This window comes from Crinia signifera, chromosome 8 (genome assembly GCF_055691185.1).
Source record: "Crinia signifera chromosome 8, ASM5569118v1, whole genome shotgun sequence".
NCBI lineage: Eukaryota > Metazoa > Chordata > Amphibia > Anura > Myobatrachidae > Crinia > Crinia signifera.
The window spans coordinates 144130753-144146197 of NC_139224.1; the positions used below are offsets into that span (position 1 = coordinate 144130753).

The 15445-nt window shown below is 45.4% G+C and overlaps 1 protein-coding gene across 1 annotated transcript; it reads left to right on the plus strand.

Moving 5' to 3' along the window:
* Positions 1-2237: 2237 nt before the first annotated feature.
* LOC146026543 (delta(24)-sterol reductase-like) lies at positions 2238-15162 on the plus strand. The gene is made up of 10 exons (XM_083157305.1): positions 2238-2335; positions 4082-4336; positions 6026-6181; positions 6355-6460; positions 6621-6739; positions 6825-7088; positions 9263-9406; positions 9611-9808; positions 13215-13393; positions 14546-15162. Exons 2-10 carry the CDS (start codon positions 4106-4108, stop codon positions 14697-14699), a joined length of 1551 nt encoding a protein of 516 aa, XP_083013431.1. The 5' UTR covers positions 2238-2335; positions 4082-4105; the 3' UTR covers positions 14700-15162.
* Positions 15163-15445: the final 283 nt, after the last annotated feature.

Below are 15445 nucleotides of genomic sequence, written 5' to 3' on the forward strand. Positions count from 1 at the left end.
AACCATCCATATGGTAAACTTCCAGCGAAACACCGACAGGATGCAGAAATCATGTGTCGTGACCAAACTGTCACCTTGCATTGACTCCTTGGTGGAAGATTGGAGCCACATTACAATGACTGATAAAAGGCACTTGGTTGGTTGGTGCAGTTTTCATAATTGTTAAATTAATGCATTAGTAAAAAAATAAAACGAAACAAATCAAGTAGGACGTTTATATGGTCTTAAGGCCTATACACACTTAACGATTTTCAGCTGAAAATCGCTCAAAACAGCCGTTTTGAGCGATTTTCAGATGAAAATCTTTCAGTGTGTATGGGCCACCGACTGAAGATCAGCGATGATGCGTGCTCCCGCATCATCGCTGAAAAGATCCCACGTCGGCTGGTTTGACCAGCATGTCTAGCGATGATGGCTGGTATCTGAGCCATCATCGCTTTAGTATTATCCTTTATCTTACATTATTTTAGATTCACACGAGATGTGTCCTACAGAACACTCTTCTTCACTCAAGACTGCCACCTGCTGACAAAATATATATATAGCATTTCACACAAACATAGAAACATAGAATTTGACAGCAGATAAGAACCATTTGGCCCATCTAGTCTGCCCCTTTGTTAACACACGGCCATCCTCAGCATAAGTCGCTCAAAACAGCATGTTTGAGTGGTTTTCAGCTCAAAGCCGCCCAGTGTGTATGCCCCAGCGATGAGCGGTGAGCGCTACTGCGCGCTCCCGCAACATCGCCTGGAAAGCTGTTCATCTGCTGGTTATACCAGCAGATGAGCGGCTTTAAGGTTGGCTTTGCATAGAGCTCCGCTATGCAACGCCGTCCTCCCCCCCTCTGTCGGCGCCGGGCAGGGGGAAAGCTGCTCAGTGTGTATGGACATTAAGTCATTTTACTAGATTCCTCTCAAATGCATACCTCCCAACTGTCACGATTCCGTCGGGACAGTCCCGATTTTCGGGTCCTGTCCCGCTGTCCCACCCGCGGCAGGCATTGTCCCGCTGCGGGGGGTTGACAGTTGGGAGACCCCCCAATCTAGTAGAATAGACGCTGTGCGCATGCGCACAGCGTCTATTCTCGTATGAAAATGAGGTCGCGGCTAATTAGCATAAGCCGCGCCCTCATTTGCATACGCCCCGCCCCCTTTTCGGACGCTCGCGCGGCTTCGCCGCGCGAGTGTCCCTATTTCCTCCGGACGGAAGTTGGGAGGTATGCAAATGTAGCAGTACACACCCATAATTCTAGGTGCCACATTCACAATCTCTTTTCACAATCTCTCCATATATGGAACTATATGGAGCATGACACGCCCCCTCATTGCAAAATTCTACTACCAACTATAATCTCCCTGAAACTAGTTTTCAAAAGTAGGCAACTATGAGGTAAGTATGCCTGCACCAAGTGGTTCTTTTCTGCCGGCAAATTCTATGTTTCTATGTCAACATGCATATGGCAATAGACAGTCCCCACAAACATTTTATTTAACATTTTTATTTGATATTTTTAGGGTTAAGCTGCCGGAAGGGTTGATTAAGCTGGGTACACTAGGCAATATATCAGCCAGCTCCTGCTGTCAAGGGGGGGATGTGGATCATTTGGTCGACCATAAATTGGTTGACAGTCATTAGGCCGACACCACTAGATCGACATGCTGAAAGATCAACATGGGTCCGTCGACATGGGTTTAGGTTGACATGGGTCTAGGTTGACAGGTCATTAGGTCAACACAAGCATTATGTCGACATGGGCAAGGTCAACAGTCAAAAGGTCGACATGGGGTTTGTTTGATAATAGCCAGGCAAGCGGGTCTGAATGAGGCCCTTTGTGCCACCCCCATTCAGCTCAGCAGTGAGAGGTGGGGTAAAACAGGCTAGGCTGCCTGCAGCTGTAGTATAATAATACAGCAGTGTGTAATATAGTGTCGTGTAATAAGGCGGTCTATTATTCTGCAGCTATGATTGGACAGTAAATGCCATTTACCTTATTACACTACAGCTTTGAGATAACAAAACTCATTAAATAAGCTTAACCTATTAATAAAATATAACACCAGGGCGTCCCAAGCCTCCGTCCCTATGACAACCACTCTGACCCGCCCCTCGCTCAGGGGATTGGCTAGTGTAGCTTTCCACTCTGTTCCGATGCTTAGCTCAGCATCTGATTGGGTTATTCCTAGTACACGCCAGTGCCAGTCGATGGGCGGGGTTATGTGTAGGGGCGGGGTTTAGTTTGACAGGAAAAGTGCCGTGTCCGTGTGTGTGTAAGGAGCTGAGCAGAGGGCAAGTGCGGGGAAGCGGGAGCCGGTGCGTGTCTGTCAGGCCGCAGGTATCGTATTGTCCCTTAATAACTCTGTTCTCAGCTCAGTGTCAGATGGTAGCAATACTGATGTACTGTGTTACATGTGTGCGGGAAATAGGCTGTCAGGAAGGTGGGGCAGCGCCGCGGTATACAGCCTCAGGGCATGCTGCAGTAGACATACAGCAATATATATACAGCCCCTGTGTGTGCAGCTGCATTATACATATGATGCTGCATGCTTTTTGGGTAGGTACAGTTACCTGCATGTGTGGGGGGAGCCTGTATCTCTCCATGCTCATTTGGGAACATGTGTCCCTGCAACAGCTGGAGGGCCCTTGTATGAGTGACAGAATGAGGTCAGTTGATGATCAGCAATGTCTAAAGGTGTGTACACACGAGTGCGATTATTGCAAATATCGCTGGCAATATGGTCGCTGAGCGACCATATTGCCAGCGATGGGAGTGTGCTCCCGTTTCTGCCTTTTTTCATCAGCGACCATCTCTGGTCATATTAAGTCAAAATTGCTTAGCGACCAAATTGTTCCGTATGTACAGAGCTTAATACATCTGACCCACAGTCCGGAATACAGTAATACAAAGTTCGCTGAGGTGTTGGTGCCAGTCAATAATCTACAAGGCATGGTTTTGCCATAGAAATTATTGCCTCCTTAAAAAAAAATGACAGCTTTCGGCTTGCATCCTGCCCCTCTTGAGACCTCGGACTGTATAACATCCTGACGGATGTGTGCATTATATTATGTCCTATCAACGTAACTTACCTTTTTAGTATGTACCACCTGCACACCTTGCACCTTGTCCCTGCACAAATTGCTTACACTTTTAGCAAACAAAGGAGTAAATTAGTCCATCGAGTTGCCACTAGTGGTCAGTGGTGGTACTTCACCTTATAGAGGTGAGGAGTAATTGGCCTCCACTGTATTTCAGTGAGGTATCTTGAGGACATGACCCATGTGTGAACATATAAAATGCATTTATGTTGTATAAACACATGAAATACAGCCAAATATATTTTATTTGTGCACAAAACAAGGTTTATGTACTACAGTATCTCAGGCACTGAATTTGAATGCCAAGCAATCATTCTGTTGCACATATTTAGCGCCAGGTTATGGATCCTGTCCCCAGTAGCGTCAGGATACGGGTCCTGTCCCCAGTAGCGCCAGGTTATGGATCCTGTCCCCAGAAGCGCCAGGTAACGGGTCCTGTCCCCAGTAGCGTCAGGATACGGGTCCTGTCCCCAGTAGCGCCAGGTTATGGATCCTGTCCCCAGAAGCGCCAGGTTACGGGTCCTGTCCCCAGTAGCGCCAGGTTGCGGGTCCTGTCCCCAGTAGCGCCAGGTTACGGGTCCTGTCCCCAGTAGCGCCAGGTTACGGGTCCTGTCCCCAGTAGTGCCAGGTTGCGGGTCCTGTCCCCAGTAGCGCCAGGTTGCGGGTCCTGTCCCCAGTAGTGCCAGGTTACGGGTCATGTCCCCAGTAGCGCCAGGTTGCGCCTGTCTAACAACTTGCTGGTGACCCAATGACTGTATCCCGCTCTTACTGTCTGTGATAAATAATAATTATTTTGTATTTTGGGCTTTTTTATTTATTCATATATTACAAATCTTTACTGTGATAAGATGACATCCTGTTATTATTCTGGTTTTGTCCTATTTCTGCTGTATTGTTTAATGCCTATTTGTTTAAATGCAATTCAAAAAAGGGAAACAAATATAAAAGGTAAAAGTCTGCATTAATGTTCTGTTTTACTCTCTAGGGATTCCTCCTCTTCTCTAGAACAATGGACGTCCTAATATACCTGGCCAGTGTCCTGGTGCTGTTGCTGCTGTGGGTTAGAGCAAAGGGCTTTGAGTACATCATCGTCCACCATAGATGGGTCTTCGTCTGCCTCTTCTTGCTTCCTCTGTCGGTTGTCTTTGATGTGTATTATTACCTGAGGGCATGGCTAGTGTTCAAGATGTGCAGTGCGCCCAAACTGCATGACCGCCGGGTAAAGGAAATCCAGGACCAGGTGAGATATGGCTATCCTGTGGTGTCCGTGACCATTTCTGGTGGGTTACATAGTCAGGTATTATAAGGCTGGTAGAGGAACTGTGACCCAAATGAGGCTCTGCAGCTGAGGCTCTGCATTTGGATATAGTGGGGATTATTTCCTGCTCTATCAATGGACATAATATATGGAAAAACACAAAAAACATGGCGGCAAATTTACTGTATGAAAGGGTGTTAAGGGATTAGTGGTATCGGCACATGTCAGCTGCCCGCACCCCATGTCATCGGGGAGTTGCCATGGGAGTGACCATCAATGATCAATGCCCATGAAACGCTGGGTGTTCCAATAGTCAAATTCCCCTGCCCGCCTCTCAGCGCCCACCGCCCAGACTTCTGTGTGAGAGCGCTGTGGGCACACTCACACAGCGGCTGCACATGTGCATAAAAACCTATGTGCAGTCACAAACAATCAGTTCCCCCGTGCGTTCGACCAATTGAATTAGAATAACCCTCATTGTGTGTAGGGCCATCGGGAATGACCTTTCCAACAGCTGCAGGTGCACAGGGCATAACAAAACCAATAGATTTTTTTCTTTTCATGATTTGGAGTTCGGAGAGCACATACTGTTAGTGTGGACATTGTGCACCGACAGATTGGGTGAGAGTTGGGTGTCCCAGGGATGGGAACAGGATGGCAGGAGAGTATGGAGGACTATAGGATAGGGATACGGTCACTAGGTCGACATGGGGTTAGGTTTACAGGGTCATTAGGTCGACATTCAAAGGGTGGACATGTGTCTTTTCACTTTTTTTGTGCCGACAGGCGGTATTTCATGCCCTACCATCCATTAGGGCGTGGAGGGAGAATATAATAGTGTGCCAAGTGTATCGAGGCACCGCACCCGAAGCATGGCAAACACAGCCAGCCATGCGGTGCAATATTATGGTGTCCATATCGACATTCGAAACAAAAAAGTGAAAAAAACCATGTTGTCCTAATGACCCCCATGTCATTCTTCAGACATGTCGACATTGATGCATGTTGACCTTCAGTGGTCGACCTACTGCATGTCAACCTTCTTATTGTAGACCCTATGGCGCATACTCATGAGGAGAGAGGTGGGTGCCAACTGACAGGATCCCAGGGAAGAGGGTGACAAGTGGCAGAGGGGAGAACACTGTTGCAGAGAACCCCCAAGGAGAAAGGGGGGTGTCTATTATTATTTTTTTAAAGAAATGACAGTAGTACTGAGGATGGACTAACCATGTAGCATGTGTAACCATGTTGCAGATAGACTCGTATGTTTCTTGGTGTTTGGTGCAGCACACATGTGTTGTACTGTAACCTTACGGTATCTTCAGATTGCACATGTCACATAGGCAACCTCATTGTGTTATGACTGGACCAGCAGTATATTATTATAAAAATAAAAGTGAAGTTCAGTGCAGCAGTTCTGTAGTTCGGAGACCTTCATGTATGTACGATCATTGTGTAGTGTCAAACATGAATGCATTTTATTTTGGGGGGAAAAAACTATATATTTTCCTATGATCCCCTCATACGCATATTTGGTTTTATGCTGTACATCATTTATTATGACAAAAGTTTATACAAATCACACTGGTAACACAGTGTTTAGAGTCCAGTTTGGTATATTACTATCACATGCTAGTTATAGGCTGCTGACTCCTGTGCACGATGTTCCAGGTGCGTCGGTGGAAGGCTGATGGAAGTAAAAACTTCATGTGTACCGGTAGACCGGGCTGGCTAACGGTGTCACTTCGGGTTGGGAAATACAAAGACACACATAAGAACATAATGATCAATCTTATGGATATCTTAGAGGTGGACACCAAGAGGCAGGTAAGTGTCACAGGAGTTTGCTGCCATTTTCTTGAATGTAAAACTATGTATTTGTTTTAAATAATGTTGAATAAGAATTGTGCCATCCCAAGATATTAATGCAGTGATGTTTACTCTGAATCCAACTTCCCTCTCTCATTTGACAATGTTCCCTGTGCATCCTTTTTGTTTAGATTGTCCGTCTGGAACCATTGGTAAATATGGGTCAGGTGACTGCCTTGCTCAATTCTATTGGCTGGACTCTCCCTGTTGTGCCTGAGCTAGATGATTTGACAGTGGGTAAGAATTTTTTTTTGTACTTTCTAGTTTCTGTCAGCTTATAGATAAGAAATAGATTGTATTTTCTGTATGTGCCCACTTTTTATGGCTATTGGGCAGCATTCATTGGATATATTGGGATCTCTATATACTTACATAACATTTTACTTATTTTCTGCAGGTGGTCTGATTATGGGAACAGGAATTGAATCTTCATCCCATAATTTTGGACTCTTCCAACACATCTGCTTGGCCTATGAGCTTGTCCTTGCGGATGGAAGCCTGGTGCGGTGCACCCCAGTAAGGCACAATTTCTTATTTACCATTCATTTATAGCACTCCTTTATTGCCATCTGACTTGAAACGGGTGCTCTCTTCTTTTTAGACAGAAAACTCGGACCTGTTCTACGCTGTCCCCTGGTCCTGTGGAACTCTGGGGTTCTTAGTTGCTGCAGAAATAAAGATAGTCCCATCTAAGAAGTATGTGAAGCTGCAGTATACTCCCGTGAGAGGGTTGGAGAAGATCTGTGAGAAGTTTGCCCTGGAGTCCAAAAGAAAGGAGAATTATTTTGTTGAAGGTTTGGCTTACTCGTCTGATGAGGCAGTGATAATGACTGGAGTCCTGACTGACGAGCCTCAGCCTGACCAAGTAAGTAGTACTTCGCGCAATCAGGGGAAGGGAAATAACTACTAATGGTAATAATAATTGGGTCATAGTGGGTGACGGGATACGGTCGGTTGGTCGACCATAAGTTGCTCGACAGTCATTAGGTCGACACCACTAGGTTAACCTACTGAAAGGTTGACAGGTCGCTAGGTCGACACAAGCATTAGGTCGACACGGGTTTTTTCTTTTGAGTCGACATGTGCCGACAGGCAGTATTTCATGCCCTACTATCCACTAGGTGGAAGAATAAAATAGTACCCAAAGCATTGTGAGCGCATGCAGTGCTATGTTTCAGTGACCATGTCCACTGTGTCGACATTCGGGTAAAAAAACAGTGAAAAAACCCATGTCAACCTTTTGTCTGTAGACCTAATGCTTGTGACGACCTGTCAACCTAGACCAGTGGTTCCCAACCTTTTTTCTCTCCCGTACCCCTTGATTAGGCTTTTCATTGATAAGTACCCCCTTCTCTCATTTTGAAATATGGACAGCACTTAGCGGTATGCGGATCCCTATTCATGTCATATATTAAGGAGGAGCGGAGGAGTAGTATACAGCAAGGAATCATGCCCTTCTATGTCTAGACACTGGTTGTGTATTACCTCCAGGATTCCCGCTAACACCTGTAGGATTAATGCCGCTGCTTCCTCCACCTTTGTCAGTGCTGGGCAGACGACTGCTGATGTGTGAGGGCAGCATGGGAAGCTCCCAGTGGATTGCTGGTCAGGCGTATGACACAACATGGTTTGTCTCCATGGCAATGGGTCTTCTTCAGCCATCAAAAGACCTTCTCATTGTCCGCCATTACCAATATTATTTTCAAGTACCCCCAACTGGTCTGCAGAGTACCCCCAGGGGTACTAGTACCCCAGGTTGGGAACCACTGACCTAGACCCATGTAGACATTTCAGTATGTCGGCCTAGTGGTGTCGACCAACTTTTGGTCAACCATATGATCCACACCCATGGGTGACAGTAGGATGAATCCTACAGCAGCTTTCCCAAAAGATGTTCCAACTTTGGGTACTTAAAAAGAAATTGTGATGGAGTTTGCCAGTGACTGTAATGTGTATCCTTAGAGCTACATTGGTATTTCATATGTAGTGTTGGGAGGTATAACCTACAGCTGCCAATATGATGGAGAACATTAATAAAGTGCAGAGCTGTGTACCAAGGTAGCCGATTAGGGAAAGAACTATGGGGCGGGATGTAATGTGTTGCGAGTCCGGCGGACGCGCGGGATGCCAGCCAAACATGGAAGTTTATTGAAAGGGGCAGTCATTTTACAAGGCATGGTTGTATAAAAATAAAACCATCCAAGTTCAGCCAGCGTCTCGTGACCTCTGTAGTTCTAAAACTAGAAGTCAGGTGAAATGTGTCCAAAACGCATGTGTTTGACATCTGATCCAATCCACTGCACGGTTCCGTGAGCACTGGGGTCAGAGATCGGACCTGCTTCCAGGTACGTCATGCACGGCAGCGAGGAATGGGACTGGATGCGATCTATCACATGCAAAAGGACGGTGTGATTAATCACATGCAAATCTGCTGCCCGGGAAGCTCCTGGGTGGTCCAGAGGAATTCTTATGCAATTTCTCCCTCCGAGAAGTCGCATAAGTGTATGGAGGCCCTTGGGTTGATTTTAGAGTTACTAAACCAATGTAAAGCAAAGTAGAGAAGTTTCCCATAGGACCAGATTTTAGCTGTCATTTTCTAGAAGGTACTAGATAGAGGATAACTAGACTTATTGGTTGCTACAGACAACATCTTAACTTTGGGTTTTTAGAAGTAAAATGGGATATTGTGCTATTATGTGCTTGTATTCACTGTGAGCATGAATCGAACACAATTTGGCCACAAGTGCAGACTCCCTGTGTGCTCAGTGTTACACGCAATGACATTCATCTGCATGTGAAATCATCCATCATCACTATCAGCAGGATTTGCTCCAGCCCTGTTCCTGGTGCAAGAGACCAGCGGGATATCCAATGCAGATCTCTAGCCTTCAGTAATATCTGCATGCTAATGACCCATCCCCCTAACTGTACTTGGCCTACATGCGCACGCACCTTTGCCAGGAGTGAGAAGTAAGATGTAACTGAGATATTTTTGGGGCCCAAATCTGATCCATAAACTTTTTTTATTTCATTTGACAGGTAAATAATATTGGAAGTTATTGGAAACCTTGGTTTTTCCAACACGTGAAGTCTTATTTGAAGAGTAACCGAAGTGGAACAGAGTACATTCCGCTACGGCATTACTATCACAGACACACGCGGAGTATCTTCTGGGAGTTACAGGTAGGTATCGGACTCCACGTCTGCACCATGCTGTTGTCATAGTGATAGGATTGTGCCGGTACTGCTGGTGGGACTCGTTTTCATGATATTGATAAGCAGCTCCTGTTCCAGGAAGTTATAGAAGTATTAAGAGTTTAGCTACAAATAAATTCTTTATTTACCTTGTACAAAACAAATAAAAAATGAAAAATTTTTTTTTTTTAGGATATAATTCCTTTTGGCAATCACCCAGTGTTCCGATACCTGTTTGGTTGGATGGTTCCTCCAAAAATCTCCTTATTAAAGCTCACACAGGGTGAGACCATCAGAAGGCTCTATGAGCAGCACCATGTGGTGCAGGATATGCTGGTTCCCATGAAATGCCTTCAAAAATCCATCACCGCTTTCCACAAGGAGATTAACGTGAGTTCTGAAGACTTGTGGCAAAAACCTATTTGTAGAAGCTTGACATCGATGGTGGGAAACCATCTGGTTCTCCCCCATCGATGGAAAAACTATTCGACATCGGCCATAAACCATCGATGATTTCTAATCATCGATGGTCATCCCTAGACAGTGGTGGAACCTACACTCCTCTTCCCAGAGACAGGATTTCTCTTTACATTTAAACACACATCTGTTTTTACCTTGACAGTCCCTAGCACTAATCTAACACCCTTCACATCGCTGTTAAAGTGGCCAGCTGGTCCAGTATCAATCACCAGGTATAATAGTGCCTCCCCGAATCTGATCTTCCAGCTCCACTTGATAAAGGATGTCAGACAGGAGTTCTGTTTGACATGTATACTAGGCCTCAATAGAGCCACATTCTGTAGCCTGTTAGCAGCGGGAACAGACCCTGCTAAATCACTAGCCATCCAGGACTGTAACTCAGGGGTTTTTTGTGGTTGGTTCGTGTATTGTCTAAAACTGTGGGCTGGGTGTTCTGCTGGTGGAAACTGGGAGCAATTACTGTTGGCTGGGTGTTGAAGATGAGAGTGACGGGAAGGCGATCTTTGACTAGATGATTGCAAGCTGTCCCGCGGTGAGGCAATGCCTGTTGTCTCCCCGATGGGTGATGGTGTTAAGGTATCTAGATCCCTTCACGTCAATCCTGGGGTTGGTGTATGTACCTCTGAAGACAACGTAAAACGGTTCAGGGTATGCAAGTTGTGTGTTGAAACGGTGATAGTATCTTACCGTGAGATTCCGATGTATCGGTGGATGTCGATGGTGTGTGCCTTCCCCAATCCTGATGCGTTGACAAGGTTCCAGATTTTAGTGTGTCCGTGTAGTGGGTGGAAGGGGACTTATGGGGGTGCACGTATACAAATGAAAGAGGTGAGCTGGTGTATTTACAAGGTAAATTTATTGTGACTATTTACAGTTAGAGTAACAATAAAGTTAGCAATGATAAAATTACCAGTAGCAACTGGAATAAGGAAGCATATATTGAAAAAGAGCAGGTATTACCATGAGTAGTGTAGCCAAACGCGTTTCATCCTTGGTGAGGACTTTTTCAATGGCAGACTGGTGCTGTGGTGTCCCAGGGTTTAAATAGGGGGACAGTGATTGATACAGCTGAGGAGTCTGGTGTTCTTAATTAATTCCAGGTGTGAAGGGAGTAATGCACCTGTGCAAACAGGCTGGGTGCTAGAGCCCAATGTGTGTGATACTGATTGCATGCATTGCGCAGGTGCAGGATATCAGGGATTCCGCCCGATTGTAGGTGATTTGGATGGGAACCTGGGGGTAGAGGAAGGAGCGGGAAAGGAGGGGGGGGGCGGGGGCGCGGGAGGGGGTTGGAATCGATGGGCTGTGGGAGAGGGATAAGGGATTCAAGCTGAAAGAGGCAGACAAATATATATGAGGCAACTAGGGGTCTATGTTTAGACCTTGTGGGATCAGGGTTTGCATGTTGAATATCCACCTGCTTTCGACATGATTGATCCTCTGGATGTGATCTCCTCCACGCCAGAGTGCGGTGACTAGATCAATAGCAATGAATTTAAGTCCTTGGGGGTCACTATTATGCTGTAATCTGAAGTGCTCTGAGACACTGTGTTGTTGTCGTCCATTTTTTATATTGCGGATGTGTTCACTGATTCTGGTGTGCAGTTTGCGTATAGTGCGGCCCACATATTGTTTTTGGCAGGGGCACTCTAAGAGGTAGATGATGTTTTTGGTGTTACAGGTGAGGGTTTTGTTGATGGTGAACTGTTCTTTTGTTTGGTTTGATGTAAAAGTGCTTGTTGCTTTGGTGTGCCTGTATTGGAGTGTTTGGCAACTGTGACATTTGCCGCAATGAAAGAAGCCTTTACTGATGGCCTGTCCCTCTAGGGTGGTTTGTGTTAGTGTGTTGCTGGTTGTCAAATGGTTTTTGATGACTTGTCTCCCTATGTCCTTGGCTTTTCTAAAGACGATGTCTGGTTTTGGTGGGACGAATGTTTGTAATTTTTCGTCTAGGTGTAGGAGATGCCAATGTTTGTAAATGATGGCTTTGAATTGTGGTGCTGCGTCAGTGTAGCCTGTTATCAACAGGGGAACCGAGACTTTTCCCCAAGGAGTGCGGGCCGCTAGGGGTCTCCATCCTCCGAGCGCTGTGCAGTCCCCCTTGTTCTTTATCCAGGACTGTAAGGATGCAGGCAGCACAAAGTCCTGGTTCGTTCTGCATGTAGTTCCATTTGTCATAGACACTCTAGAATCCTTCAGAAACAGATTCAAGACTTTCCTGTTTACTCAAGCATTTCATAATTCCCATAATTCCCTTAACTATCTACATTTTGTCTGTGGTTTATGAAAAAAATTCTGTACGTCATTGTTCCTGTACTGTATTGCATTTATTCTATCTGTTAAGCCCCTTGAGTCCTATTGAAGAAAGAGCGCTATATAAATTAAATTATTATCTGCACATTACAAGAAGTAAGGCTCAAGATAATCTAGCAAAAAGAGGAAAGAGAAAGGATGTCCGTGATGGGTGCACCTAACGGTCTTGGTTAAAATGTAACCTTTAGTCTTAATTAAAACTTAGCGAAATATGACAAACACACATGTAACAACAAAACGTGAATACAATGGAAGGGTAAGGTGTGTTTTTTTTAAAACGGTGGCTCACTCGTTGCGCACAGATGTTCTTGAATTATTATGTATCACAGGTTAAATTGTGTCGACACACACGTCTCAACTACACATCAATTCCCATCTCTTTCTCTTGCCTCTGTAAGGCTCAAGATAATCCTGCAGCTCACTTAAGCTGCTTTCACATTGCATAAACAGCATTGACCCGGTAATTTGAAACGTTTTAAAAAAAAAATGGGTGGGAGAAAGCCTTAACCCCTTTCACACCGCATAGCTTAAATGGTTTATTACCCGTTTAAGTGCAGTCTGAAAGGGGTATTACCGTTTCAATGCCGTTTTTTCCCATCACTTTTTTAAACGTGTAGGATCCTGCTTTTAACACGTTTCAAAATACCGGTATTCTGTAACCGGTAAATTGACAATGGAGCTTTCACATTTGCAGCTGTCCTGGTTTTAAAACGGTAAAAAAACGGCAATATACCGTGTTAAAGCTGCAATGTGAATGGGGTATAAAGTGCGCACAAGCCATTTCACCCATTGGGCTTTCTAGTGAAAGGACAAAATACTTCCTTGAGATGGTGCACTTACCTGGGAGGAGACCACTGGTCTGGGTGATATGCAGGCTGATATGACTGGGCAGTTGGGAGGCAGAACTTGCTTTTTAAAACCTTTTTTTTTTTTTTTAAGAACTTGTTCTGTTACTGTTTATTACAGTTTGATGCATTTTGTATGTTCTTTTTATTTTTTGCAGGTTTATCCACTTTGGCTTTGCCCTTTCATATTACCAAGTCAGCCTGGCATGGTACATCCCAAGGGTAATGAGGCAGAGCTCTATGTAGATATTGGAGCGTATGGGGAACCCAAGACGAAACACTTTGATGCTAAAGCTTCTATGCGCCAGTTGGAAAAGTTTGTCAGAGATGTTAATGGGTAAGTTAATTTCCAGCTGTAGTTAGCTGGTGTATTTAGTCTGCGTAGCCCCATCAGTCATTCACATGGATTTAAAATTGGTCAGTGATATGAAAATTATTATTCTGTGGCACTGTGTAATACTACACTGAAGTGACAAAAGTCATGGTATACCATTATGTAAAGTAGGGTGGTCAGGTTTAGGTTGTCACTAAAATTGCCGGGATTTAAACCCCGGGATTGGAGTTTCCCATCCCAGGATTAGACTCTGCATGCGCAGTCTATTGCCGTGCAGCATCTGAGCCCTAGCTCAGACGCTGCCTGCTGCTTCAGTCTCGGGCTGTGTGGCTCTGCACAGCATGACGTCAGAGCCCAAAATTTTACGGGCTCAGCTGCGCTGCCGCAGCGGGCTGTCCTGGAAAATTACAGGCATACCACTAATGTGGAATAGGTGTGCACCAGTGGTGTCCAGGTGTGCACCACCTCTAGAGCCCCCCCACCCCATCACTCCCCCCAACCCCCATCACCTTTGCTCCGGCGATCGTACGCCGGAGCTGCCTAACCCCCAATTCGCCAGCCGCCATGCAGTTTACAGTAGTGACATAGGCAGTAGGCTCGGGGCTGTTCGAGGGGGCTCGGTTGTGCTCAGGAGTTTAGGCGCCCGAGTCCTCCCGAGCCGCCGTGAACATCCCCGAGCCTGCCGTCTGAGGTCACTGATGTGACTGACGACTGAGGGCAGGGGAGCTCAGAACGCTGGAGCGAAGGTTAGGTGGGGCTGGTGGGTTTTGCTGGGGCAGGACAAACCTGCCCTGGTACGTTTGTCCTTCCCCAGCAAAACCCACCACTCAAGGGGTTAAGTACCTTTTCTAAGCGCCTTGAGTCCTGTTGGAGAAAGTGCGCTATATAAATTAAACTTCCTTACTACCATTATTTTTGGCATTCAGTGTATATTACCCTTGCTCATTGACCTGTGTGTGCCCTGCCTACCTGGAAACTAATTCTCTATTGCTGTAGTGGGTGTGTTGCAGCTGCTGGAAGCAGAGTATGATTTTTATAACATCCCATGATTGCAGTAGCAGAGGTTGTTAAACGTGTGTACGGTCTGTTTGCCTATCACACATACTGTAATCATTTATCTACCTACAAAGTAGAATTCTTTCTTTCTCTGTTCAGCTTCCAGATGCTGTATGCAGACTGCTACATGAGCCGTGAGGAATTCTGGGAGATGTTTGATGCCTCTTTGTATCAGAAGCTGCGAGAGAAACTGAACTGCAAAAACGCTTTCCCAGAGGTGTATAGTAAAATATGCAAAGCCGCACGTCACTGATAGACATTGACCTAAGCTACAGAAATGGACTGTGTACAGAAACCTTACTACGAGCCATTTCCCAGCTGCTTGTACAGGCGTTGTGGGATCACTGATGCAGGGAATCTTTATTACAGCCATGCCCAATTACACCTGGACAGTATCCAGGCAGCCAATGGTTGTCCAATGCCACTGACTTCTAGGACCCATGTAATTAATACACAATAATGGTGGTAACGCGGTTTAGACTGAACACAAGATTCAGAAATGAAGAATGAAGACTAAAAAAAATTTTGTCTGAAAGTGTGGGTTTTTTCTCTTATTTTTTTTTTTTTTTTATTATTTTATTTTAGAAATGTGAAGCCAAATACTTTTAATGTTTATATATTGAGAAGTGCCAAAAAGCATAATGGTTTAATTAAATGCCTTGTTTGTTTGTGTATATTTTACTATGTTATAATAAATATTGGGTTGTGTGTATCCAGCAGTGACTGTCTATGAAATAGTTATGGGCATTGCTTGTATACAGACTGTATCTGCCCGGAGAAATCATTACACTGTGGGGAGTATTCAATCCTTCCCGGCAGCCGTGATCCTGGCCCGTTTGAGTTTTGATCGACAGGTGAACGATAGGCGGGATTCAATGTCCTGCCTGCCGATCTGTGCAAAGGGGCGTGTCCACAAAAACGGCCGTGGATTGTCGATCTGCGTCCGGGATTGCGACAACCCATAGCCGTTATCGGCAGAATGGGCCCGACAGCTTCTAA

Excerpts from the sequence above, each read along its gene's own strand:
- LOC146026543 (XM_083157305.1), top strand. The coding sequence starts at position 4,106 with ATGGACGTCCTAATATACCTGGCCAGTGTCCTGGTGCTGTTGCTGCTG. Across the intron at positions 6,740-6,824 it reads GCCTGGTGCGGTGCACCCCA|ACAGAAAACTCGGACCTGTT; the intron begins GTAAGGCACAAT and ends TCTTCTTTTTAG. Across the intron at positions 13,394-14,545 it reads TTTGTCAGAGATGTTAATGG|CTTCCAGATGCTGTATGCAG; the intron begins GTAAGTTAATTT and ends TTCTCTGTTCAG.